Below are 27,500 nucleotides of genomic sequence, written 5' to 3'. Positions count from 1 at the left end.
TTCCTGAGGGAACTCTCCTGAAGGAATCAATAAAGTACTATCTATCCATCTATCTATCTATCTATCTATCTATCTATCTATCTATCTATCTATCTATCTATCTATCTATCTATCTATCTATCTATCTATCTATCTACCTACCTACCTACCTACCTATCTATCTATCTATCTATCTATCTATCTATCTATCTATCTATCTATCTATCTATCTATCTACCTATCCATCCATCCATCCATCTAAATAAAAACATTGTGTCCTCTAACCTAAAACTGGGTTATGAATATAATTGATGAAAGGATTATTGCCAGAGGGTGTGCACCATGTGACCTGACCATGTGACCATGTGACCTGACCATGTGACCATGTGACCATGTGACCTGACCACGTGTGTCCTCAGCTCGGCCTACGACGTGGTCCTGCGGCAGAAAGTGGCGCTGAAGAAACTCTCCAGGCCTTTCCAGTCTCTGGTCCACAGTCGCCGCTCCTACCGGGAACTGAGGCTCCTCAAGCACATGAAACACGAGAACGTGAGTAATAATATATGCTGAGCTCAGCAACTCTCCTTTTGATCCCAGCAAGTCCCCTATTGATCCCAGCAAGTCTCTTATTGATCCCAGCAAGTCCCCTATTGATCCCAGCAAGTCCCCTATTGATCCCAGCAAGTCCCCTATTGATCCCAGCAAGTCCCCTATTGATTCCAGCAAGTCCCCTATTGATCCCAGCAAGTCCCCTATTGATCCCAGCAAGTCCCCTATTGATCCCAGCAAGTCCCCTATTGATCCCAGCAAGTCCCCTATTGATCCCAGCAAGTCTCCTATTAATCCCAGAAAGTCTCCTATTGATCCCAGCAAGTCCCCTGTTGATCCCAGCAAGTCCCCTATTGATCCCAGCAAGTGTCCTATTAATCCCAGCAAGTGTCCTATTGATCCCAGCAAGTCTCCCATTGATCCCAGCAAGTCTCCCATTGATCCCAGCAAGTCTCCTATTGATCCCAGCAAGTCTCCTATTGATCCCAGCAAGTCCCCTATTGATCCCAGCAAGTGTCCTATTGATCCCAGCAAGTGTCCTATTGATCCCAGCAAGTCTCCTATTGATCCCAGCAAGTCCCCTGTTGATCCCAGCAAGTCCCCTATTGATCCCAGCAAGTCCCCTATTGATCCCAGCAAGTCTCCTATTGATTCCAGCAAGTCCCCTATTGATCCCAGCAAGTCCCCTATTGATCCCAGCAAGTCCCCTATTGATCCCAGCAAGTCTCCTATTGATTCCAGCAAGTCTCCTATTGATCCCAGCAAGTCTCCTATTGATCCCAGCAAGTCTCCTATTGATCCCAGCAAGTCCCCTATTGATCCCAGCAAGTCCCCTGTTGATCCCAGCAAGTCCCCTATTGATCCCAGCAAGTCCCCTTTTGATCCCAGCAAGTCCCCTATTGATCCCAGAAAGCCCCCTATTGATCCCAGCAAGTCCCCTATTGATCTCAGCAAGTCTCCTATTGATCCCAGCAAGTCCCCTATTGATCCCAGCAAGTCTCCTATTGAGCCCAGGAAGTCCCCTATTGATCCCAGCAAGTCTCCTATTGATCCCAGCAAGTCCCCTATTGATCCCAGCAAGTCTCCTGTTGATCCCAGCAAGTCCCCTATTGATTCCAGTAAGTCCCCTATTGATCCCAGCGAGTCTTCTATTGATTCCAGCAAGTCCCCTATTGATCCCAGCAAGTCCCCTATTGATCCCAGCAAGTCTCTTATTGATCCCAGCAAGTCCCCTATTGATCCCAGCAAGTCCCCTGTTGATCCCAGCAAGTCCCCTGTTGATCCCAGCAAGTCCCCTATTGATCCCAGCAAGTCCCCTATTGATCCCAGCAAGTCCCCTATTGATCCCAGCAAGTCTCCTATTGAGCCCAGGAAGTCCCCTATTGATCCCAGCAAGTCTCCTATTGATCCCAGCAAGTCCCCTATTGATCCCAGCAAGTCCCCTTTTGATCCCAGCAAGTCCCCTATTGATCCCAGCAAGCACCCTATTGATCCCAGCAAGTCTCCTATTGATCCCAGCAAGTCCCCTATTGATCTCAGCAAGTCTCCTATTGATCCCAGCAAGTCCCCTGTTGATCCCAGCAAGTCCCCTATTGATTCCAGCAAGTCCCCTATTGATCCCAGCGAGTCTCCTATTGATTTCAGCAAGTCCCCTATTGATCCCATCAAGTCTCCTATTGATCCCAGCAAGTCTCCTATTGATTCCAGCAAGTCCCCTATTGATCCCAGCAAGTCCCCTATTGATTCCAGGGCTGATTCTCCTCAGGTGATCGGGCTGCTGGACGTCTTCACCCCTGCTGTCGCCTTGGAGGACTTCAACCAACTGTAAACCTTCTCACCATCACCATCACCATGGTGACCATCATCACCGTGGTGTTGACCTGCATGGATGTTCACGCTCTTGTTTGCAGCTACCTGGTCACCAACCTGATGGGTGCAGACCTCAACAACATAGTCAAGTTCCAGAGGTTGTCTGACGAGCACGTTCAGTTCTTGATCTATCAGCTGCTGCGAGGCCTCAAGGTGACTTTTCATCCGCTCACGACCACACGTTGTCTGCGGGCCTTTGACATGTTTCTCGCCTTCCTGTCGGTCGTTTTTTCTTAATATCTAATAACATCTCACAAGACACACATGTCATAGTGACGTCATAGTGAAGATTGATGATCCGTCAGTTTTACAAGTTTAATTTATATATTTAATTAATATCCCAACTTAAGATAAACATTGAAAAATAGTAACATTTTTAAATTGTATTACTGGTATGAAATCATTTGAATCCAAATAATATACTGAAATTAGACTTTTTAAAGATTTTTTTTTTTACTTTAGTATTTTAAGATAATAATAGTAACTTTTTTATATTTTATGAATAATATATATATATATATATATATATATATATATATATATATATATATATATATATATATATATATATATATATATATATATATATATATATATATATATATATATAAATAGAAGTTTAATCATTTGTACTTCAATCAGACTATTTGGTATTGAATCATCACAAATTAAATTCATTTTTGAAACATTTTTTTTTATTGAGAATACTGAAAATAAATTTTTTCATCATCCAAATTCCATTTACTTTTATCCTATTTTTTTGGGGGCTTTAATATTACATTAGTATTAAAACTTAAAATAATTTTAAAAAATGTATTTAGTATTTTTATTTCATTTCACATTTTAAATAGAATTAGTGGTATCAAATAGTTTGAATCCAAATACATTTTTTTTCTTTTTTTTAATTAATATTTCCATCCAAAATAATAACAGTAACTTTCTATTTTATGATTTTATTTATTTTATTATGTTATATGTATAGTTTATTTAATTGGTAGTATAAAATAGAATTGTAATAATTTATGGGATTTATACTTAAATCATACAAAAATTTGTATTGAATCATCACACAAATTACTTTTGTTTTTTAAACTTGTTTAATTAGTATTGCAACTTATGATGATTATTTAAAATAGTAACTTTTTTTATTTCAAATCTTTATTTAGATAAAATTGTTCATTGAGTGAAATATAATAAATATTCATCATTTTAGTGATGAATTATTTATAATTATTTAAAATAGTAACTTTTTTATTTCACATCTTTATTTAAATAAAATTGTTCATGGAGTGAAAAATAATAAATATTCATCATTTTAGTGATGAATTATTTATAATTATTTAAAATAGTAACTTTTTTATTTCACATCTTTATTTAAATAAAATTGTTCATGGAGTGAAAAATAATAAATATTCATTTTAGTGATGAATTATTTATAATTATTTAAAATAGTAACTTTTTAATTTCACATCTTTTTTTAAATAAAATTGTTCATGGAGTGAAAAAATAATAAATATTCATCATTTTAGTGATGAATTATTTATATATAATTTAAAATAACTTATTTATTTCACATCTTTATTTAAATAAAATTGAGTGAAAAATAATAAATATTCATCATTTAAGTGATGAATTATTTATAGGTATTTAAAATAGTAACTTTTTTATTTCACATCTTTATTTAAATAAAATTGAGTGAAAAATAATAAATATTCCTCATATTAGTGTAAATTAAAATAATGTCATCTTAATTTCCTGGATTATTGAGGATGGCTATTTTGGACATGTATCCATTATTTGTATTTTATTATCAGTCATTCCATTCCAGATGTTTTAAATATGATTTATGAATTAGTACATGACACTTTAAACTGTTTTTATTTTAAACTGTCTTTTATCTAACAAATTGCTCTTCAGATAATTTTTATCTGCTCTTTTTATGTGCATATATATATATATATATATATATATATATATATATATATATATATATATATATATATATATATATATGTATATATATATCTGTTTTAAATGATACATTTTAGTCTGTCCTTTGCCTATATTTCTCTTCTTTTTGTGTGTTTACTTGTTTGTGGTTTATAAATACATTTGGTACGGTGCAAACAATTTAAATTATTATTTTAAATAATGACAGCTTATTAGCTATATTGGACATTCAAATTGTCACACATTGTTTTATTTACTTCTAAAACTTCTTGTTTTGAATTTAAATATGTGGTAAAGTTACTTAATCGTGCCACGGATGACACTTTATTGTGTTTGCCGCTCAGTTTTGGGCTTGTTTGGAAAAAGCCCCAAGCTGCTGCATCTCCGTGAGTCTTATGTCTCGCGCACTCATCCATAGATTTGGGCTCACGTTGCAAAAGTATGGAGGTGAAACACATTTGTGTGCAGGATTGTGTGACAAATAGTGCAGGCTCCAGCTCTTCAGTCTGGCCAGTTTCCATGGAAACGAGCAAAAGCAGCCATGGGTGTGTGGACAAGTGCACTAATGTGTGGACTAGTGCACTAATGTGCGGACAAGTGCACTAGTGTGTAGACTAGTGCACTAATGTGTGGACAAGTGCACTAATGTGTGGACAAGTGCACTAATGTGTGGACTAGTGCACTAATGTGTGGACTAGTCACACATTAGTGCACTTGTCCACACATTAGTGCACTAGTCCACACATTAGTGCACTAATGTGTGGACTAGTGCACTAATGTGTGAACAAGTGCACTAATGTGTGGACTAGTGCACTGATGTGTGGACAAGTGCACTAATGTGTGGACAAGTGCACTAATGTGTGGACTAGTGCACTAATGTGTGGACTAGTGCACTAATGGGTGGACTAGTGCACTAATGGATGGACTAGTGCACTAATGTGTGGACAAGTGCACTAATGTGTGGACAAGTGCACTAATGTGTGGACTAGTGCATTAATGTGTGGACTAGTGCACCAATGTGTGGACAAGTGCACTAATGGGTGGACCAGTGCACTAATGGGTGGACAAGTGCACTAATGTGTGGACAAGTGCACTAATGTGTGGACAAGTGCACTAATGTGTGGACTAGTGCACTAATGTGTGGACAAGTGCATTAATGTGTGGACTAGTGCACTAATGTGTGGACAACTGCACTAATGTGTGGACTAGTGCACTAATGTGTGGACTAGTGCACTAATGTGTGGACTAGTCACACATTAGTGCACTTGTCCACACATTAGTGCACTAATGTGTGGACTAGTGCACTAATGTCTGGACTAGTGCACTAATGTGTGGACAAGTGCACTAATGTGTGGACTAGTGCACTAATGGGTGGACTAGTGCACTAATGTGTGGACAAGTGCACTAATGTGTGGTCAAGTGCACCAATATGTGGACTAGTGCACTAATGTGTGGACTAGTCTACTAATGTGTGGACTAGTCACACATTAGTGCACTTGTCCACACATTAGTGCACTAATGTGTGGACTAGTGCACTAATGTCTGGACTAGTGCACTAATGTGTGGACAAGTGCACTAATGTGTGGACAAGTGCACTAATGTGTGGACTAGTGCACTAATGTGTGGACTAGTGCACTAATGTGTGGACTAGTGCACTAATGGGTGGACTAGTGCACTAATGTGTGGACAAGTGCACTAATGTGTGGACTAGTGCACTAATGTGTGGACTAGTGCACTAATGTGTGGACTAGTCACACATTAGTGCACTTGTCCACACATTAGTGCACTAGTCCACACACTAGTGCACTAATGTGTGGGCAAGTGCACTAATGTGTGGACTAGTGCATTAATGTGTGGACTTGTCACACATTAGTGCACTTGTCCACACATTAGTGCTCTAGTGCACTAATGTGTGGGCAAGTGCACTAATGTGTGGACTAGTGCACTAATGTGTGGACTAGTGCACTAATGTGTGGACAAGTGCACTAATGTGTGGACTAGTGCACTAATGCGTGGACAAGTGCACTAATGTGTGGACAAGTGCACTAATGTGTGGACTAGTGCACTGATGTGTGGACTAGTGCACTAATGTGTGGACAAGTGCACTAATGTGTGGACTAGTGCACTAATGTGTGGACAAGTGCACTAATGTGTGGACTAGTGCACTAATGGGTGGACTAGTCACACATTAGTGCACTTGTCCACACATTAGTGCACTCATGTGTGGACAAGTGCACTAATGTGTGGACTAGTGCATTAATGTGTGGACTAGTGCACTAATGTGTGGACAAGTGCACTAATGTGTGGACTAGTGCACTAATGGGTGGACAAGTGCACTAATGTGTGGACAAGTGCACCAATATGTGGACTAGTGCACTGATGTGTGGACAAATGCACTAATGTGTGGACTAGTGCACTAATGTGTGGACAAGTGCACTCATGTGTGGACAAGTGCACTAATATGTGGACTAGTGCACCAATGTGTGGACAAGTGCACTAATGTGTGGACTAGTGCACTAATGTCTGCTTCTTTGTCTCCTCCCTGCATGTGTGCAACAGTACATCCATTCAGCGGGCTTAATTCACAGAGTGAGTCAATCAACTTTCACTTCCTGTCGCTGTGACAACCACTTCCACTTTATCTCCTGCATCGTTCAACGTGTGCAAGTGACGTCACCGTGTTCAACGTTTGTGCCGTATCCTTTGTGTCCTGCAGGACCTGAAGCCCAGCAACGTGGCCGTTAACGAGGACTGTGAGCTCAGAGTGAGTCCAACACTTGCATGTCCAAAGTGCATTTTAGTAGCTCTCCGCACGTTAGAAAAAGTACAAAAGTAGCACAATAAAAAATAACGGGCAAAGATGGACAAAAGGGGAGTCATTTTACGGGAATAAAGTTGAAATATTAGTAGAGAAAAGTCAAAAAGGGGGAAAAAAAATCCCAATTTTATGAGAATAAATTCCTAATATTGTGAAGGGAAATAAGTTTGATTTCAGAAGCACACAATTGAAAATGAAAGAAAAAAATAATCAGCAATTAAACTAAACAAAAAACTCTACAAAAAAAACAGTCATTTCACAAATAAAGTCAAAATATTATGAGACTGTGGTCCTTTTTTTTTTTTAGAAGCAGAAAGTTGAAATATGAATGGGAAGAACAACAAAACAAACATAAACACAAAACAGAAATGCAGTCATTTTACAAGAATAAAGTCAAAATATTATGAGAATGAGGTCATAAAATTAAAAGATTTTTTAGAAGCAGAAAGTTGAAATATACAAGAAAAAACAACAAAACAAACAAAAAACTTCAGAAATGCAGTAATTTTACATGAATAAAGTCAAAGTATTGTGAGAATAAGGTCATAAAATTAAAATATTTTTTAGAAGCAGAACGTTGAAATATACAAGAAAAAACTACAAAAAAAACAGAAATGCAGTAATTCTACATGAATGATGTCAAAATATTATGAGAATGAGGTCAGAGATTTCAAATATTTTTTTTAGAAGCAGAAAGTTGAAATATAAAAACAAAACAAGGTCATATAATTAAAATATTTCTTAGAAGCGGAACATTGAAATATACAAGAAAAAACAACAAAACTAACAAAAAAACACAGAAATGCAGTCATTTTACATGAATGAAGTCACAATGTTATGAGAATGTCATAAAATTAAGATTTTTTAGAAGCAGAAAGTTGAAATATACAAGAAAAAACAACAAAACTAACCGAAAAACACAGAAATGCAGTCATTTTACATGAATGCAGTCACAATATTATGAGAATGTCATAAAATTAAGATTTTTAAGAAGCAGAAAGTTGAAATATACAAGGAAAAACAACAAAACAAACAAAAAACTTCAGAAATGCAGTAATTTTACATGAATAAAGTCAAAGTATTATGTGAATAAGGTCATAAAATTAAAATATTTTTTAGAAGCAGAAAGTTGAAATATACAAGAAAAAACTACAAAAAACAAAACAGAAATGCAGTAATTCTACATGAATGATGTCAAAATATTATGAGAATGAGGTCAGAGATTTGAAATATTTTTTTTAGAAGCAGAAAGTTGAAATATAAAAACAAAACAAGGTCATATAATTAAAATATTTCTTGGAAGCGGAAAATTGAAATATACAAGAAAAAACAACAAAACTAACAAAAAAACACAGAAATGCAGTCATTTTACATGAATGAAGTCACAATGTTATGAGAATGTCATAAAATTAAGATTTTTTAGAAGCAGAAAGTTGAAATATACAAGGAAAAACAACAAAACAAACAAAAAACTTCAGAAATGCAGTAATTTTACAAGAATAAAGTCAAAGTATTACGAGAATGAGGTCATAAAATTAAGAGTTTTTTTAGAAGCAGAAAGTTGAAATATAAAAACAAAACAACAGAAATGCAATAATTTTACATGAATAAAGTCAAATATTATGAGAATGAGGTCATGAAATTAAAATATTTTTTACAAGCCGAAAGTTGAAATATAAAATTAAAAAAATACAAAACAAACAAAAAACAAAATGCAGTCATTTTACAAGGATCAAGTCAAAGTATTAGGAGAATAAGGTCATAAAATTAAGATGTTTTTTTAGAAGCAGAAAGTTGAAATACACAAGAAAAAACCCCCAAAACAAAACAGAAATGCAGTAATTTTACATGAATGAAGTCACAATGTTATGAGAATGAGGTCCTATAATTAAAATATATTTTTAGAAGCAGAAAGTTGAAATATACAAGGAAAAACAACAAAACAAACAAAAAAAACTACAGAAATGCAGTAATTTTACAAGAATGAAGTCAAAATATTATGAGAATGAGGTCATAAAATTAAGAGGGTTTTTTTAGAAGCAGAAAGTTGAAATATAAAAACAAAATGAGGTCATATAATTAAAATATTTCTTAGAAGCAGAAAGTTGAAATATACAAGAAAAAAACAACAAAACTAACAAAAAAAACAGAAATGCAGTAATTTTACAGTAATAAAGTCAAAGTATTATGTGAATAAGGTCATAAAATTAAAATATTTTTAGAAGCAGAAAGTTGAAATATACAAGAAAAAACTACACAAAACAAAACAGAAATGCAGTAATTTTACATGAATGAAGTCACAATATTATGAGAATGAGGTCCTATAATTAAAATATATTTTTAGAAGCAGAAAGTTGAAATATACAAGGAAAAACAACAAAAAAAACTACAAAAAACTACAGAAATGCAGTAATTGTACAAGAATAAAGTCAAAATATTATAAGAATGTGGTCATAAATGTAAAATATTCTTTTACAAGCAGAATTTTTAAATATAAACACAAACAAAATGCAAAAATGCAGTCATTTTACAAGAATAAAGTCAAAATATTATGAGAATGATGTCATAAAATTAAGATTTTTTAGAAGCAGAAAGTTGAAATATACTACAAAAAAATACACAAAACAAAACAGAAATGCAGTCATTTTACATGAATTAAGTCAAAATATGAGAATGAGAAAGTTGAAATATACAAGGAAAAACAACAAAACAAACAAAACTTCAGAAATGCAGTAATTTTACATGAATAAAGTCAAAGTATTACGAGAATGAGGTCATAAAATTAAGTTTTTTTATAAGCAGAAAGTTGAAATATAAAAACAAAACGAGGTCATATAATTAAAATATTTCTTAAAAGCAGAAAGTTGAAATATACAAGAAAAAAACAACAAAACTAACAAAAAACACAGAAATGCAGTCATTTTACAAGGATAAAGTCAAAATATTATGAGAATGATGTCATAAAATTAAAAAAAATATATATATTTTTTAGAAGCAGAAAGTCGAAATGTGATAGAGAAAAGACTCATAGCAAATTAACAAGAAAACTAAAGAAAAACACCACCAAAACTGCAGTGATTTCTACAAGAAAAGTCAACATATTCTGGGAATGTGGTTATAATGTTGATTTTTTTATTTTAATTTTAGAAGCAGAAAATATGAAAAAGAAAAAAAAACTCATGGCAAATAAAAAACAAAACTGTTTGAGGTGCATTCTAAAAATACAATTAATCATAAATAACGCCAGCAAATATGGGAAAATAGAGCAGTAATTTTATGGGAATAAATACAACTATTCAAAAATAAACTCATAATCCTTCACACTTTTATGAGAATAAAACTGTAACATTATTACGGGGACATTTTTAATCTAGAAGCATAAAGTTGAAATATATTAAAACCTAATGGAAATGTAGGCCAGGAGAAGTAACACAAATACAAGAATAAAGTCAAAATGTATATTTTTGTCAATTCATTCTGAAAATACGATACAATTAAACATCACCAATTAAAAAAGAGGGAAAAACTGCAGAATTTTTACAAGAATAAAGTATTCAGTAATAGGCAGAAAAGAAAAGTTGCAGTCACAATTTGACAAGAATAAAGTCAAAATGTATATTTTTGTAAATTCATTCTATAAATACGACACAATTAAACATCCATCCATCCATCCATTTTTTACCGCTTGTCCCTTTCAGTGACAACTTAAAAAAGAGGTAAAAAACGCATAATTTTGCAGTAAGTCACAATTTGACAAGAATAAAGTCAAAATGTATATTTTTGTCAATTCATTCTTTAAATACGATACAATTAAACATCCATCCATCCATCCATCCATTTTCTACCACTTGTCCCTTTCAGTGACAACTTAAAAAAAAGGTAAAAACCGCATAATTTTGCAGTAAGTCACAATTTGACAAGAATAAAGTCAAAATGTATATTTTTGTCAATTCATTCTATAAATACGATACAATTAAACATCCATCCATCCATCCATTTTCTACCGCTTGTCCCTTTGTGACAACTTAAAAAAGAGGTAAAAACCGCATAATTTTGCAGTAAGTCACAATTTGACAAAAATAAAGTCAAAATGTATATTTTTGTCAATTCATTCTTTAAATACGATACAATTAAACATCCATCCATCCATCCATCCCTTTTCTACCGCTTGTCCCTTTCAGTGACAACTTAAAAAAGAGGTAAAACCCGCATAATTTTGCAGTAAGTCACAATTTGACAAGAATAAAGTCAAAATGTATATTTTTGTCAATTAATTCTATAAATACGATACAATTAAACATCCATCCATCCATCCATTTTCTACCGCTTGTCCCTTTCAGTGACAACTTAAAAAAGAGGTAAAAACCGCATCATTTTGCAGTAAGTCACAATTTGACAAGAATAAAGTCAAAATGTATATTTTTGTAAATTCATTCCATAAATACGTTACAATTAAACATCCATCCATTCACCCATTTTCTACCGCTTGTCCCTTTCAGTGACAACTTAAAAAAGAGGTAAAAACCGCATAATTTTGCAGTAAGTCACAATTTGACAAGAATAAAATCAAAATGTATATTTTTGTCAATTCATTCTATAAATATGTTACAATTAAACATCCATCCATCCATCCATTTTCTACCGCTTGTCCCTTTCAGTGATAACTTAAAAAAGAGGTAAAAACCACATCATTTTGCAGTAAGTCACAATTTGACAAGAATAAAGTCAAAATGTATATTTTTGTCAATTCATTCTATAAATACGATACAATTAAACATCCATCCATCCATTTTCTACCGCTTGTCCCTTTCAGTGACAACTTAAAAAAAAGGTAAAAACCGCATAATTTTGCAGTAAGTCACAATTTGACAAGAATAAAGTCAAAATGTATATTTTTGTCAATTCATTCTATAAATACGTTACAATTAAACATCCATCCATCCATCCATTTTCTACCGCTTGTCCCTTTCAGTGACAACTTAAAAAAAGAGGGAAAAACAGCATAATTTTGCAGTAAGTCACAATTTGACAAGAATAAAGTCACAATTTATATTTTTGTCAATTCATTCTATAAATACGATACAATTAAACATCCATCCATTTTATACTGCTTGTCCCTTTCAGTGACAACTTAAAAAAAGAGGTAAAAACGGCATAATTTTGCAGTAAATCACAATTTGACAAGAATAAAGTCAAAATGTATATTTTTGTCAATTCATTCTTTAAATACGATACAATTAAACATCCATCCATCCATCCATTTTCTACCGCTTGTCCCTTTCAGTGACAACTTAAAAAAGAGGTAAAAACCGCATCATTTTGCAGTAAGTCACAATTTGACAAGAATAAAGTCAAAATTTATATTTTTATCAATTCATTCTATAAATACGTTACAATTAAACATCCATCCATCCATCCATCCATTTTCTACCGCTTGTCCCTTTTAGTGACAACTTAAAAAAAGAGGTAAAAACGGCATAATTTTGCAGTAAATCACAATTTGACAAGAATAAAGTCAAAATGTATATTTTTGTCAATTCATTCTTTAAATACGATACAATTAAACATCCATCCATCCATCCATTTTCTACCGCTTGTCCCTTTCAGTGACAACTTAAAAAAGAGGTAAAAACCGCATAATTTTGCAGTAAGTCACAATTTGACAAGAATAAAGTCAAAATGTATATTTTTGTCAATTCATTCTTTAAATACGATACAATTAAACACCCATCCATCCATCCATCCATTTTCTACCGCTTGTCCCTTTCAGTGACAACTTAAAAAAGAGGTAAAAACCGCATAATTTTGCAGTAAGTCACAATTTGACAAGAATAAAGTCAAAATGTATATTTTTGTCAATTAATTCTATAAATACGATACAATTAAACATCCATCCATCCATCCATTTTCTACCGCTTGTCCCTTTCAGTGACAACTTAAAAAAGAGGTAAAAACCGCATCATTTTGCAGTAAGTCACAATCTGACAAGAATAAAGTCAAAATGTATATTTTTATCAATTCATTCTATAAATACGTTACAATTAAACATCCATCCATCCATCCATTTTCTACCGCTTGTCCCTTTCAGTGATAACTTAAAAAGAGGTAAAAACGGCATAATTTTGCAGTAAATCACAATTTGACAAGAATAAAGTCAAAATGTATATTTTTGTCAATTCATTCTTTAAATACGATACGATTAAACATCCATCCATCCATTTTCTACCGCTTGTCCCTTTCAGTGACAACTTAAAAAAAAGGTAAAAACCGCATAATTTTGCAGTAAGTCACAATTTGACAAGAATAAAGTCAAAATGTATATTTTTGTCAATTCATTCTATGAATACGTTACAATTAAACATCCATCCATCCATCCATTTTCTACCGCTTGTCCCTTTCAGTGACAACTTAAAAAAGAGGTAAAAACCGCATCATTTTGCAGTAAGTCACAATTTGACCAAAATAAAAGGTCAGTCTGGGTTCTCAGTGAAGGTCTTACATGTGTGGAAGTCTTTGCCATGGAGTTAAAGTCACACTACACTTTTCTCCACAAAACTGAAAAAGTGTCTTAAATGAGAAGTGTGAGCACTAGAACTGGGTGTAGTACGCACAAATGGGGCCATTATTTTTTATGTTTGTTTATTTTGTACTGGTCTTAATCTTTTTGTATGTGTTTTTCACTTTTCTCTAAAGGCCTAACCATTGATTGAAAGTTGTATTAGTAGATTGCACAGTACAGTACATATTCCGTACAATTGACCAGTAAATGGTAACACCCCAATAAGTTTAAGTCGGGGTCCAGGTTAATCAATGCATGGTAAGGGACGAGGGTTGCAAGAAGTCTTCTGTACTTTGACATCAGTTACCTATGGGCAGCAATGTTTCCTTGACTTGTCCCTGTCAATAAAATGAAGAAATAAATGTAAAAAAATGTCTGGTAAAGTTGAAATATTCACAACTGCAAAAACGGGAGAAAAAGTTGCTAGTAATAATGGACTTTGTCAGCTGCCGTAACACAAACCTGGGCTACAGATCCTGGACTTTGGCCTGGCGAGGCAGACGGACGACGAGATGACAGGCTACGTGGCGACTCGCTGGTATCGAGCGCCAGAAATCATGCTCAACTGGATGCACTACAACCAGAACGGTGAGAGCTCCTTCCGTCGGAGACCTTCTGAGGGAGGAAAGAACTTCACATGTAGGCTTTGTCTTCCAGTTGATATCTGGTCAGTGGGATGCATCATGGGAGAGCTGCTGAAGGGGAAAGTCCTCTTTCCCGGCACGGACTGTATCCTTACGCCGGCCATCTTTCCTTCCCCCCGCCCCCGAATCCTCACCCTCCGTGATCCCTTTTGTATTAGCATGACAATCGGAGCGGAGAGAAAGACCTCAGGGAGTGAATGGAAGCTCCTAACAAAAGGCTTGTTGTTGTTCCGTGTCGGAACTGATCTTTGGCGGCTCCCTCAATAGACTTGTTCTTTTCCGTCGACCCGCCCCTTGCGCAGATATCGACCAGCTGAAGAGAATCATGGAGATAGTTGGAACGCCGACGCCTGACCTCCTGAAGAAGATCTGCTCCGAGCATGTGAGGACGCGCCGGCGGAGGCTTCCCTTAGGACATGTCTACATTAAGCCGGATAACTCCTTAAACCAATAACTATTTAGCCTAAACCCCGTGTCAGCCACACTAACCCATCATTTAAAGGCCTACTGAAACCCACTACTACCGACCACGCAGTCTGATAGTTTATATATCAATGATGAAATCTTAACATTATAACACATGCCAATACGGCCGGGTTAACTTATAAAGTGACATTTTAAATTTGCCGCTAAACTTCCGGTTCGAAACGCCTCTGCGGATGACGTATGCGCGTGACGTAGCCCGGCGAACACGGGTATGCCTTCCACATTGAAGCCGATACGAAAAAGCTCTGTTTTCATTTCATAATTCCACAGTATTCTGGACATCTGTGTTCGTGAATCTGTTTCAATCATGTTCATTGCATTATGGAGAAGGAAGCCAAGCAAGCAAAGAAGAAAGTTGTCGGTGCGAAATGGACGTATTTTTCGAACGTAGTCAGCCACAACAGTACACAGCCGGCGCTTCTTTGTTTACATTCCCGAAAGATGCAGTCAAGATGGAAGAACTCGGATAACAGAGACTCTAACCAGGAGGACTTTTGATTTGGATACACAGACGCCTGTAGAGAACTGGGACAACACAGACTCTTACCAGGATTACTTTGATTTGGATGACAAAGACGCAGACGTGCTACTGTGAGTATGCAGCTTTGGCTTTTTTTTGCGTATGTACGTAACTTTTTTAAAATATATAAGCTTTATGAACCTTGGGTTAGGTGAACGGTCTTTTGGGCTGAGTGATTGTGTGTGTTGATCATGTGTTTGAATTGTATTGGCGTGTTCTATGGAGCTAGGAGCTAGCAGAGGAGCTAGGAGCTAGCATAACACGTACCGTACCGTACGTGCGCGTCACGTACGTAACTTTTTAAAAATATATAAGCTTTATGAACCTTGGGTTAGGTGAACGGTCTTTTGGGCTGAGTGATTGTGTGTGTTGATCAGGTGTTTGAATTGTATTGGCGTGTTCTATGGAGCTAGGAGCTAGCAGAGGAGCTAGGAGCTAGCATAACAAACACGCAGGTGTTATTATGCAGGATTAATTTGTGGCATATTAAATATAAGCCTGGTTGTGTTGTGGCTAATAGAGTATATATATGTCTTGTGTTTATTTACTGTTGTAGTCATTCCCAGCTGAATATCAGGTACCGTGAGTATGCAGCCTTGGCTGCTAAACATTCGATAACTTGACCGTATGTGCGCGTCACGTACGTAACTTTTTAAAAATATATAAGCTTTATGAACCTTGGGTTAGGTAAACTGTCTTTTGGGCTGAGTGATTGTGTGTGTTGATCAGGTGTTTGAATTGTATTGGCGTGTTCTATGGAGCTAGGAGCTAGCAGAGGAGCTAGGAGCTAGCATAACAAACACGCAGGTGTTTTTATGCAGGATTAATTTGTGGCATATTAAATATAAGCCTGGTTGTGTTGTGGCTAATAGAGTATATATATGTCTTGTGTTTATTTACTGTTGTAGTCATTCCCAGCTGAATATCAGGTCACCCTCGGCTCTCACAGCATCTTCCCTATCTGAATAGCTTCAACTCCCCACTAGTCCTTCACTTGCACTTTACTCATCCACAAATCTTTCATCCTCGCTCAAATTAATGGGGAAATTGTCGCTTTCTCGGTCCGAATCTCTCTCACTTCATGCGGCCATCATTGTAAACAATAGGGAACTTTGCGTATATGTTCAACTGACTACGTCACGCTACTTCCGGTAGGTGCAAGCCTTTTTTTTATCAGATACCAAAAGTTGCAATCTTTATCGTCGTTGTTCTATACTAAATCCTTTCAGCAAAAATATGGCAATATCGCGAAATGATCAAGTATGACACATAGAATAGATCTGCTATCCCCGTTTAAATAAAAAAAATTCATTTCAGTAGGCCTTTAAGGTTCCCGTCCTGGGATATTTTTTTCGTATTTCTTGAATCAACTTAGCTCTGTGTGGACTCATCGATGGTTTATTAACGGAGTTCTGGGAGGAAGTGACGTCAGAAAGAACCAAAAAACATCCATCCATCCATTTTCTTCTGCTTATCCGAGGTCGGGTCGCGACTTCCCTCTCCCCAGCCACTTGGTCCAGCTCTTCCCGGGGGATCCCGAGGCTTTCCCAGGCCAGCTGGGAGACATAGTCTACCCAACGTGTCCTGGGTCTTCCCCGTGGCCTCCTGCCGGTCGGACATGCCCTAAACACCTGCCTAAGGAGGCGTTCGGGTGGCATCCTGAGCAGATGCCCGAACCACCTCATCTGGCTCCTCTCCATGTGGAGGAGCAGCGGCTTTACTTTGAGCTCCTCCCGGATGGCAGAGCTTCTCACCCTATCTCTAAGGGAGAGACCCGCCACCCGGCGGAGGAAACTCATTTGGGCCGCTTGTACTCGTGATCTTGTCCTTCCGGTCATAACCCAAAGCTCATGACCATAGGTGAGGATGGGAACGTAGATCATACTTGCCAACCCTCCCGTTTTTAGCGGGAGAATCCCGATATTCAGCGCCTCTCCCGACAACCTCCCGGCAGAGATTTTCTCCCGACAAACTCCCGGTATTCAGCCGGAGCTGGAGGCCACGCCCCCTCCAGCTCAATGCGGACCTGAGACTGAGTGGGGACAGCCTGTTCTCACGTCCGCTTTCCCACAAAATAAACACAAATAACATCTAGGGCTTTTATAGAGTGCACAACTGCACACACAACAAGGAGACGAAGCAGAAGAATGAGGAAATTACAGACATGGCGGCCGAAATGATATACTCATCATGAACGGAGAAGTTAAACAGGACAATACGGCCATCTAATGGATAGCCACTGGAACACTGAAATTCAAGTATCTTTTTTTTTTCTATGTAAATAAAATTAAAAAAAAATATATATATATATAGATAGAATTCACTGAAAGTCAAGTATTTCATACATATATATATATATATATATATATATATATATATATATATATATATATATATATATATATATATATATATATATATATATATATATATATATATATATATATATATATGAAATATATATGAAATACTCGAGTTGGTGAATTCTAGCTGTAAATAACCACGCCCCCCGCCCCCAAAGACTAAATATATATATAGATAGAATTCACTGAAAGTCAAGTATTTCATACATATATATATATATATATATATATATATATATATATATATATATATATATATATATATATATATATATATATACATATATATATATATATATATATATATATATATGAAATATATATGAAATACTCGAGTTGGTGAATCCCCCCCTCCCCCCCCCCACCTCCCGATATTGGAGGTCTCAAGGTTGGCAAGTATGACGTAGATCGAGCGGTAAATTGAGAGCTTTGCCTTCCGGTTCAGCTCCTTCTTCACCACAACGGATCGATACAGCGTCCGCATTACTGAAGACGCCGCACCGATCCGCCTGTCGATCTCACCATCCACTCTTCCCTCACTCGTGAACAAGACTCCCAGGTGAAGTGAAGTGAATTACATTTATATAGCGCTTTTTCTCAAGTGACTCAAAGCGCTTTACATAGTGAAAGCCAATATCTAAGTTCCATTTAAAGCAGTGTGGGTGGCACTGGGAGCAGGTGGGTAAAGTGTCTTGCCCAAGGACACAACGGCAGTGACTTGGATGGCGAAAGCGGGAATCGAACCTGCAACCCTCAAGTTGCTGGCACAGCCACTCTACCAACCGAGCTATACCGCCCCAAGGTACTTGAACTCCTCCACTTGGGGCAAGATCTCCTCCCCAACCCGGAGATGGCACTCCACCCTTTTCCGGGCGAGAACCATGGACTCGGATTTGGAGGTGCTGATTCTGTGTGGACTCATCGATGGTTTATTAACGGAGTTCTGAGAGGAAGTGACGTCAGAAAGAACAAAAACGTACCTTTAGTCATTTCCTCCTTTTGGTGGGGAAAATCTTTGGAGCTTGAGCTGGCCTCCAGAAATGGCGACACAATGTCTCCATACTTGGTTGGCCAGGACTCCCGGTCAATGTTTTTCGCCGCCATGGAGGTTTTGTAATCATTGGTTACTTTCAGTAACACCTCGTCGTCGGTCCAAACAAAGAAATCCCTTTCCTTAATAGAAAGCAGCCATTTTCGGTATCTTCGCACGTTCGCAGCTAAGAAAGAATACAGAAGAAGGAGAAACACGAGCATGTCTTGATGACCCGCCTCCACATTTCCAGTGGTTAGCTCCGGTTGTTTCGGACGTCACTTCCTGTGTGGGGGTGCGGTCTTTCTGACTTCACTTCGTAAACGATCAATGAGTCCATACAAAGCAAAGAGCCGGAGATTCAAGAAATAGACGGCGCACTTACCCGTGTAAAAAAATATCCAAGGAGGGGAATCTTAAACGATGGTTTAGTGTGGCTGAAACAAAATAATAAATAATTATTCATTTAAAGGCCTACTGAAAGCCACTACTAGCAACCACGCAGTCTGATAGTTTATATATCAATGATGAAATCTTAACATTGCAACACATGCCAATACGGCCGGGTTAACTTATAAAGTGACATTTTAAATTTCCCGCTAAACTTCCGGTTGAAAACGTCTATGTATGACGACGTATGCGCGTGACGTCAATGGTTGAAGCGGAAGTATTGGGACACATTGTATCACAATACAAAGAGCTCTGTTTTCATCTCATAATTCCACAGTATTCTGGACATCTGTGTTGGTGAATCTTTTGCAATTTGTTTAATGAACAATGAAGACTGCAAAGAAGAAAGCTATAGGTGGGATCGGTGTATTAGCGGCTGGCTGCAGCAACACAACCAGGAGGACTTTGACTTGGATAGCAGACGCGCTATCCGACGCTAGCCGCCGACCGCATCGATGATCGGGTGAAGTCCTTCGTCGCGCCGTCGATCGCTGGAACGCAGGTGAGCACGGGTGTTGATGAGCAGATGAGGGCTGGCTGGTGTAGGTGGAGCGCTAATGTTTTTAGCATAGCTCTGTGAGGTCCAGTAGCTAAGTTAGCTTCAATGGCGTCGTTAGCAACAGCATTGTTAAGCTTCGCCAGGCTGGACAGGATTAACCGTGTATTTACATGTTCATGGTTTAATAGTATTGTTGATCTTCTGTCTATTCTTCCAGTCAGGGGTTTATTTCTTTTGTTTCTATCTGCAGTTAAGACCGATGCTATCACGTTAGCTCCGTAGCTTAAGAGCTTCGTCGATGTATTGTCGTGGAGATAAAAGTCACTGTGAATGTCCATTTTGCGTTCTCGACTCTCATTTTCAAGAGGATATAGTATCCGAGGTGGTTTAAAATACAAATCCGTGATCCACAATAGAAAAAGGAGAAAGTGCGGAATCCAATGAACCCTTGTACCTAAGTTACGGTCAGAGCGAAAAAAGATACGTCCTGCACTGCACTCTAGTCCTTCACTCTCACGTTCCTCATCCACAAATCTTTCATCCTGGCTCAAATTAATGGGGTAATCGTCGCTTTCTCGGTCGGAATCGCTCTCGCTGCTGGTGTAAACAATGGGGAAATGTGAGGAGCCTTTCAACCTGCGACGTCACGCTACTTCCGGTACAGGCAAGGCTTTTTTTTTATCAGCGACCAAAAGTTGCGAAGTATGTATGACACATAGAACGGATCTGCTATCCCCGTTTAAATAAGAACATTTCATTTCAGTAGGCCTTTAAGGGGTTATCCGGCTTAGTGTAGACATGGCCTCAGTGTAGAAGCAGCCTTGAAACCCGTCACTGACCCTCGCTTTATGTCGCAGGCTCAGAAGTACATCCAGTCTCTGCCTTTCATGCCCCAGCAGGACCTGGAGAAGATCTTCAGGGGAGCAAATCCACTCGGTCAGTGCTGCGTTACATCGTCACCTGTTCTTCATTTACCCACTTATTGCCCTCATTTGTCGCCCGCTGTAACAGCCGTGGATCTGCTTAAGCGTATGCTGGTTCTGGACTGCGACGGCAGAATCTCAGCCAGCGAGGCGCTGTCCCACCCTTACTTCTCTCAGTACCACGACCCGGACGACGAACCAGAGGCGCCGCCTTACGATCAGACGCTGGAGAGCAAAGACCGCACTCTCGAAGAATGGAAAGGTGAGTACGTGACGGTATTTGGTGTCGTGCAGAAATGACACCTGCATGTGGAGGGTATTGGGACGAGTCCACCCAGATCTTCTGTTTTTTTCTCCCACAAAAATGAGTAATTACATGTATAATTAATATATCTGGATATTAAGAGTATGTGAAAATTAGATTTCTACCTTGTTTACTTCCGTGAGTACCACCTTAAAGTCTGTTAAGAAAACGTGTAGAGTGTTTTGGGTGTAAATTACAATTTTCTTTGGTGAGTTTAAAAAAAAAAAAAAAAACCTACAAAGTTTAGTGACCATTTCTGTTGACATTTTGTGCTGGTTGATTTTATTTATTTATTTATTTTTTTGCTCCATGACTAGGGAAGGTTGTTTGCATTGGGTCATATAAATAAATACTGCACATTTAATTCTTGATAAAAAGGTCTTGAACCAGGAAGGACTCGTGTTGGTCACTCATGAAATGTTCGTAAAGAAGATTTGTACACTAAAGGGTATTTTTTTTTCGTTCTGTGGTTCGTATTTTTACTGGTAACGAGTAATCTGATTACTTTTATGCACGTGACAACGCTGTTACTGCTACTTTTGACGTGGTTTATTGTTCAATGCAGGAAATAACCTTCTACTAATGAAAGCACCGACACCACACACCCCGCTCTCATGAAACGTCCCACTCATTACGTGTGTAATTCTGTGTTTGGCAAAGTAACAAGTGAAGTACAACAACATGTGCTGAGCGTTTCTTCTTCACCTGTGCAGAGTTGGTGTTTGCGGAGGTGAGCGGTTTCAAGGCGTCTGGCGGCAAGACCGGCGGCCTTCAGGCGGAGCAGTGAGCCCCGCCCGTGCCACACCCGCTCACCTGTACAAGTCACCTGGACTTCCCGTCAGCCTGAAAGAAGAAAAACGCAGCCTGCTTCCTCGTTATTGCAACACTTTTGATGTTTTCGCCGTTTACACGCTAAGAATGTACTCCCGCCTGCATACTACATACTGCATACTGCATACTACATACTGCATACTCCATACTACATACTACATAGTACATACTATATACTGCATACTGCATACTACATACTACATACTGCATACTGCATGAGTGTACTATGTCAACACGCCAGCCTGCAGGTCAGAGGGAGGAAATGCACCAAATAATCATTTCATCAAATGATAAAAGTTGCAGTGAGGAAGTTGTAGTAACCACCGACTGTGCTTTGACTTCATTTAAGTGTTCACAGCGTGGATCGTCAACACACCTTGCTAATTATTTCTATGGTTTATTAAGTAAATATGATTTCAGCATCACTTTCGATTGTTTACTGTATTTGCAGGGTGAGCTGCAACTGTCGAGTGTACTTAAAGTATGCTAACGTGAACGTGGAGTGTACCTACAGTACGCTAACGTGAAGTGTACTTAAAGTATGCGATGTTACGTCGTCTGGATTTTAAACGTGTGTGTTTTACTTTTTATATTCTGTGTGTTACTTTTGTTCTTATAAACATTTGATCACCAAATCTTTACAGTTGTTGTACTTGTGTCATGTACTTTACTACACTACACTGTAAGGTTGTATGGTATACCGGTACTAGTATAGTACCGCCATACTAATTAATCATATTTGGTACTATACCGCCTCTAAAAAGTACCGGTTCTCTTTTTTTTAATTAACGGGCATGACGTTGTTGGTTTTACGAGCAGAGGGGATCTACACCTGACATCCACTGTAATGATACCAAGTACAAGAGTCGATACTACTATGATTACATGGATATTTTTTATCATCACAAAATCTTTTTCCCCTTTAAAAAAAATTTACATTATGTTTATAAAGTCAGTAAATATGTCCCTGGACACATGAGGACTTTGAATATGACCAATGTATGATCCTGTAACTACTTGGTATCGGATCCATACCTAAATGTGTGGTATCATCCAAAAGTAATGTCAAGTATGAAAGAAGAGAAGAATAAGTGATTATTACATTTGAACAGAAGTGTAGATAGAACATGTTAAAAGAGAAAATAAGCACATATTAACAGTAAATGAACAAGTCGATTAATAATCAATTTTTTTTACAGTTTGTCCCTCATATGTACAAAATAATAGGTGTATAAATGACACAATATGTTACTGCATACGTCAGCAGACTAATTAAGAGTCTTTGTTTGTTTACTTACTACTAAAAGACAAGTTGTCTAGTATGTTCACTATTTTATTTAAGGACTAAATGACAATAATAAACATATGTTTCATGTACCCTAAGATTTTTTGTTCAAATAAAGACAATAATGAAATTTTTTGTGGTCCCCTTTGTTTAGAAAAGTATCAAAATACATTTTGGTACCGGTACTGGTACCAAAACAAGTGTGTTTTCTAGTGAATGCATGTGTTCTAAAAGTAAGACAACAACCTGAGCAGATGTTGCTCCACATTACTGACACACCCACACACTGCCCAGGGACACCACAATAGACCTAAGTGTGTGTGTGTGTTGGGGGTGCAGTCAGACTCACACTGCAGGGATTTGTCTCCACAAACTTCTGCAGGACAGACTGGGGTGTGCTGGAGTTCCAAGTGTGGATCTAGTTCCCATGAGAGTCCAGGACCGAGTGGACCAGCGGGTGTGCTCACCTCCAACCTCCAAGGAATGGCTCTGCGGTCCAGGACGGGATTTTACCGGCAGGAGGTCAACAGAACCGCGTGGGAAGTCCCAGAACGGTACCGAGACCTGAGGCAGGTTGGGACCGGAGCCTACGGGACAGTTTGGTGAGTGACAACCTCAAATGTTTGGTAGAGGAAAAAAGTGCAATCTGCAAAATTGGAAATAAAGAATTTTGTTCCAGAGGACCACTTTTTTATATATTTTTTAAAAATATTATAAATGTTAGTTTTTCAATAAATTATTATTTTTAGTTCTAACATTGTGCCTTTTTGGTCAATTGTTGCCATTTTTGCTGGTTTTGTTTCACAAAGTGTAAACTATTTTATTCAGCATGCGATCTGATTCTAAATGGATTCAGTGCAAAATAAGCAAAGGTATTTCTCGATGTGACTTTTTTTGCACCAAATTCCTTGTGCAAATACGATTAATTGTGGAGATATTCTGTCGAGTCCAGCTGGTTGGCCACTTTATTGTGTGAGGGTCAACAAAGGAAGAGCTCCCCCAGCCTCATTGTTGGTCAAAGTCCAAGAACACAACGGACCCTTTTTGGTTCTTTCTACAGCTGACACTTTGGGTGGATAAATGTGTGGTTAATATCATACCGACAGCTCAATTGATAAAGGGAATTTTTAAATATTTTATTTATTTTTCTAATTAATTAAAACATAATTTATTTATTCATTTTATTATGTTTTGATTTATTTATTCAATTATTTCCATGTCAGTTCAGCGAGTGACTGTAGGATAGTGACACAGGTGGCCATCATTTGGGTGGATACATGTTTAATTAATATCATACAGACAACTCAATTAATAGAGCTTTTTTTCATATTTTATAATTGTTAAAAAAAAAAATTAAATGTATTTTTACAGCTTAATTAATGTGGGGATTCTTGTCATCTTTTATTTATTTTTCTAATTAATTAAAACATAATTTATGTATTAATTGTATTTTGTTTTTCTTTATTTCTTGAATTATTTCCATGTTAGTTCAGCGTGGGACTGTAGGATAGTGACACAGGTGGCCATCATTTGGGTGGATAAATGTTTAATTAATACCATAACAACAGCTCAACTAATATGGATATTTTTTTCATATTTGATAATTATTACAACTTTTTTTTAACATGTATTTTTACAGCTTAATTAATGTGGGTATTTTTGCCATCTTTTATTTATACGTCTAATTAATTAAAACATTATTTATTAATTGTATTATGTTTTTCTTTATTTCTTGAATTATTTCTATGTCAGTTCAGCGTGGGACTGTAGGATAGTGACACAGGTGGTCATCATTTGGGTGGATAAATGTTTAATTAATATTATACCAACAGCTCAATTAATATAGAGATTTTTTTCATATTTTATAATTATTACAACTTTTTTTTACATGTATTTTTACAGTTTAATTAATGTAGGGATTTTTGTCTTTTTTTTTTCTAATTAATTTAAATATATTTTATTTAATAATTTTATTACAAACATTTTTTTTAATTTCGCGATATTTTCCATGTCAGTTCAGCGTGTGACTGTTGGATAGTGACACAGGTGGCCCTCATTTGAGTGGATTAATGTTTGATTAATATCATACCAACAGCTTAATTAATAAAATATTTTTTTATATTGTAATATTATTTTTACATTTATTTTAAACTTATTCCTTGAATTATCTCCATGACAGTTCAGCGTGGGACTGTCGCACAGGGACACAGGTGGCTATCATTTGGGTGGATTAATGTTTGATTAATATCATACCAACCGCTCAATAAATAAAGGGATTTTTCACACAATTTATTTTTCTAATGAATGAAAAATATTGTATTAATTTATTTTAACATGTATTTCTAACATTTTTCTTGAATTATTTCCATGTCAGTTCAGGGTGGGACTGTTGGATAGTGACACAGGTGGCCATCATTTGGGTGGATAAATGTTTAATTAATATTATACAGACAACTCAATTAATAGAGATTTTTTTTCATATTTTATCATTATTAAAACATTGTTTTAACATGTATTTTTACAGCTTAATTAATGTAGGGATTTTTGTCATCTTTTATTTAATTTTCCAATTAATTAAAATATAATTTATTGATTCATTTTATTATGTTTTTTTTTAATTTCTTGATTTATTTCTATGTCAGTTCAGTGTGGACAGGGACACAGGTGGCCATCATTTGGGTGGATTAATGTTTGATTAATACCATACCAACCGCTCAATTAATAAAGGGATTTTTCACACAATTAATTTTTCTAATGAATAAAAAATATTGTATTAATTTATTTTAACCTGTATTTGTAACATTTTTCTTGAATTATTTCCACATCAGTTCAGTGTGGTACCAGTGGATATTGACACAGGTGGCCATCATTTGAGTGGATTAATGTTGATTTAATATCATACCAACAGCTTAATTAATATAGGTATTTTTCATATTTTATTTATTTTAATATGTAATTAATTTTTTTAAAATTATTTCGATGTTCACAATTAATTTTTTATAATGAATAAAAATTATTGTATTCATTTATTTTAACATGTATTTGTAACTTTTTTCTTGAATTATTTCCATGTCAGTTCAGTGTGGTACCGGTGGATATTGACACAGGTGGCCATCATTTGAGTGGATTAATGTTTGATTAATATCATACCAACAGCGTAATTAATAAAATATTTTTTTTTATATTTTATCATTATTTTTAAATTTTATTTTATTTATTTTAATTAATAAAATATATTTTTTAATATTTTATCATTATTTTTAAATACTATTTTATTTATTTTAATATGTATTTTTTACCTTTTTCTTGACTTATTTCCATGTCTGTTCAGTGTGGCACCGTTGGATAGTGACACAGGTGGCCATCATTTGAGTGGATTAATGTTTGATTAATATCATACCAACAGCTTAATTAATAAAATATATATTTTATATTTTATAATTATTTTTAAATATTATTTTATTTATTTTAATATGTATTTTTTACCTTTTTCTTGACTTATTTCCATGTCAGTTCAGTGTGGCACCGTTGGATAGTGACACAGGTGGCCATCATTTGAGCGGATTAATGTTTGATTAATATCATACCAACAGCTTAATTAATAAAATATATATTTTATAATTATTATTTTTAAATATTATTTAATTGATTTTAATTTGTATTTTTAACCTTTTTCTTGACTTATTTCCATGTCAGTTCAGTGTGGTACCGTTGGATATTGACACAGGTGGCCATCATTTGAGTGGATTAATGTTGGTTTAATATCATACCAACAGCTTAATTAATAAAATATATTTTATCATAATTTTTTTATATTATTTAATTTATTTTAATATGTATTTTTAACCTTTTTCTTTACTTATTTCCATGTCAGTTCAGTGTGGTACCGTTGGATATTGACACGGGTGGCCATCATTTTAGTGGATTAATTTTTGATTAATATCATACCAACAGCTTAATTAAAATAGGTATTTTTCATATTTTATTTATTTTTGTAATTATTTGAAAAAAGTATATTTTATTTATTTTAATATGTAATTACATTTTTTTTTAATTATTATTTCGATGTTCACAATTTATTTTTCTATTGAATAAAAAATATTGTATTAATTTATTTTAACATGTATCTGTAACATTTTTCTTGAATTATTTCCATGTCAGTTCAGTGTGGTACCGGTGGATATTGACACAGGTGGCCATCATTTGAGTGGATTCATGTTTGATTAATATCATACCAACAGTTTAATTAATAAAATATATTTTTAATATTTTATCATTATTTTAAAATATTATTTTAATTCTTTTAATATGTATTTTTAACCTTTTTCTTGACTTACTTCCATGTCAGTTCAGCGTGGGACCGGCGCACAGGGACACAGGTGGCCATCAAAAAGCTGCACCGTCCCTTCCAGTCCAAACTCTTTGCCAAAAGAGCTTACAG

General features: G+C 36.0%; 2 protein-coding genes across 5 annotated transcripts in view; both read left to right on the top strand.

Moving 5' to 3' along the window:
- Positions 1–23,587, top strand: part of LOC133662462 (mitogen-activated protein kinase 11-like) — a 27,164-nt gene extending 3,577 nt beyond the window's left edge. Inside the window, exons 2-12 of one of the 4 annotated variants that reach the window (XR_009828107.1) lie at positions 399–528; positions 2,294–2,352; positions 2,439–2,550; positions 6,907–6,936; positions 7,064–7,111; positions 14,198–14,453; positions 14,671–14,750; positions 20,574–20,652; positions 20,728–20,901; positions 21,657–21,817; positions 23,442–23,587. Coding sequence is in view for 3 of the 4 variants with exons in the window: in XM_062066475.1 (XP_061922459.1) it covers positions 399–528; positions 2,294–2,352; positions 2,439–2,550; positions 6,907–6,936; positions 7,064–7,111; positions 14,198–14,453; positions 14,671–14,750; positions 20,574–20,652; positions 20,728–20,901; positions 21,657–21,730 (1,042 nt within the window). In the remaining variant the exon portion in view is untranslated. Of the gene's footprint in view, positions 1–398; positions 529–2,293; positions 2,353–2,438; positions 2,551–6,906; positions 6,937–7,063; positions 7,112–14,197; positions 14,454–14,670; positions 14,751–20,573; positions 20,653–20,727; positions 20,902–21,656; positions 22,416–23,441 lie in introns of those variants that run through there. The other 3 variants (XM_062066476.1, XM_062066475.1, XM_062066477.1) reach the window with 3 other exon arrangements.
- Positions 23,543–27,500, top strand: part of LOC133661309 (mitogen-activated protein kinase 12-like) — a 10,817-nt gene continuing 6,859 nt past the window's right edge. Inside the window, exons 1-2 of the mRNA XM_062064438.1 lie at positions 23,543–23,661; positions 27,408–27,500. The exon at positions 27,408–27,500 is cut by the window's right edge and continues 37 nt beyond it. Coding sequence (XP_061920422.1) covers positions 23,543–23,661; positions 27,408–27,500 — 212 coding nt within the window. The remainder of the gene's footprint in view (positions 23,662–27,407) is intronic.

This window comes from Entelurus aequoreus, linkage group LG12, assembly GCF_033978785.1.
Source record: "Entelurus aequoreus isolate RoL-2023_Sb linkage group LG12, RoL_Eaeq_v1.1, whole genome shotgun sequence".
NCBI lineage: Eukaryota > Metazoa > Chordata > Actinopteri > Syngnathiformes > Syngnathidae > Entelurus > Entelurus aequoreus.
Note: the sequence above shows the minus strand (reverse complement) of the source record. Positions and strands in the feature narration are given on the sequence as shown.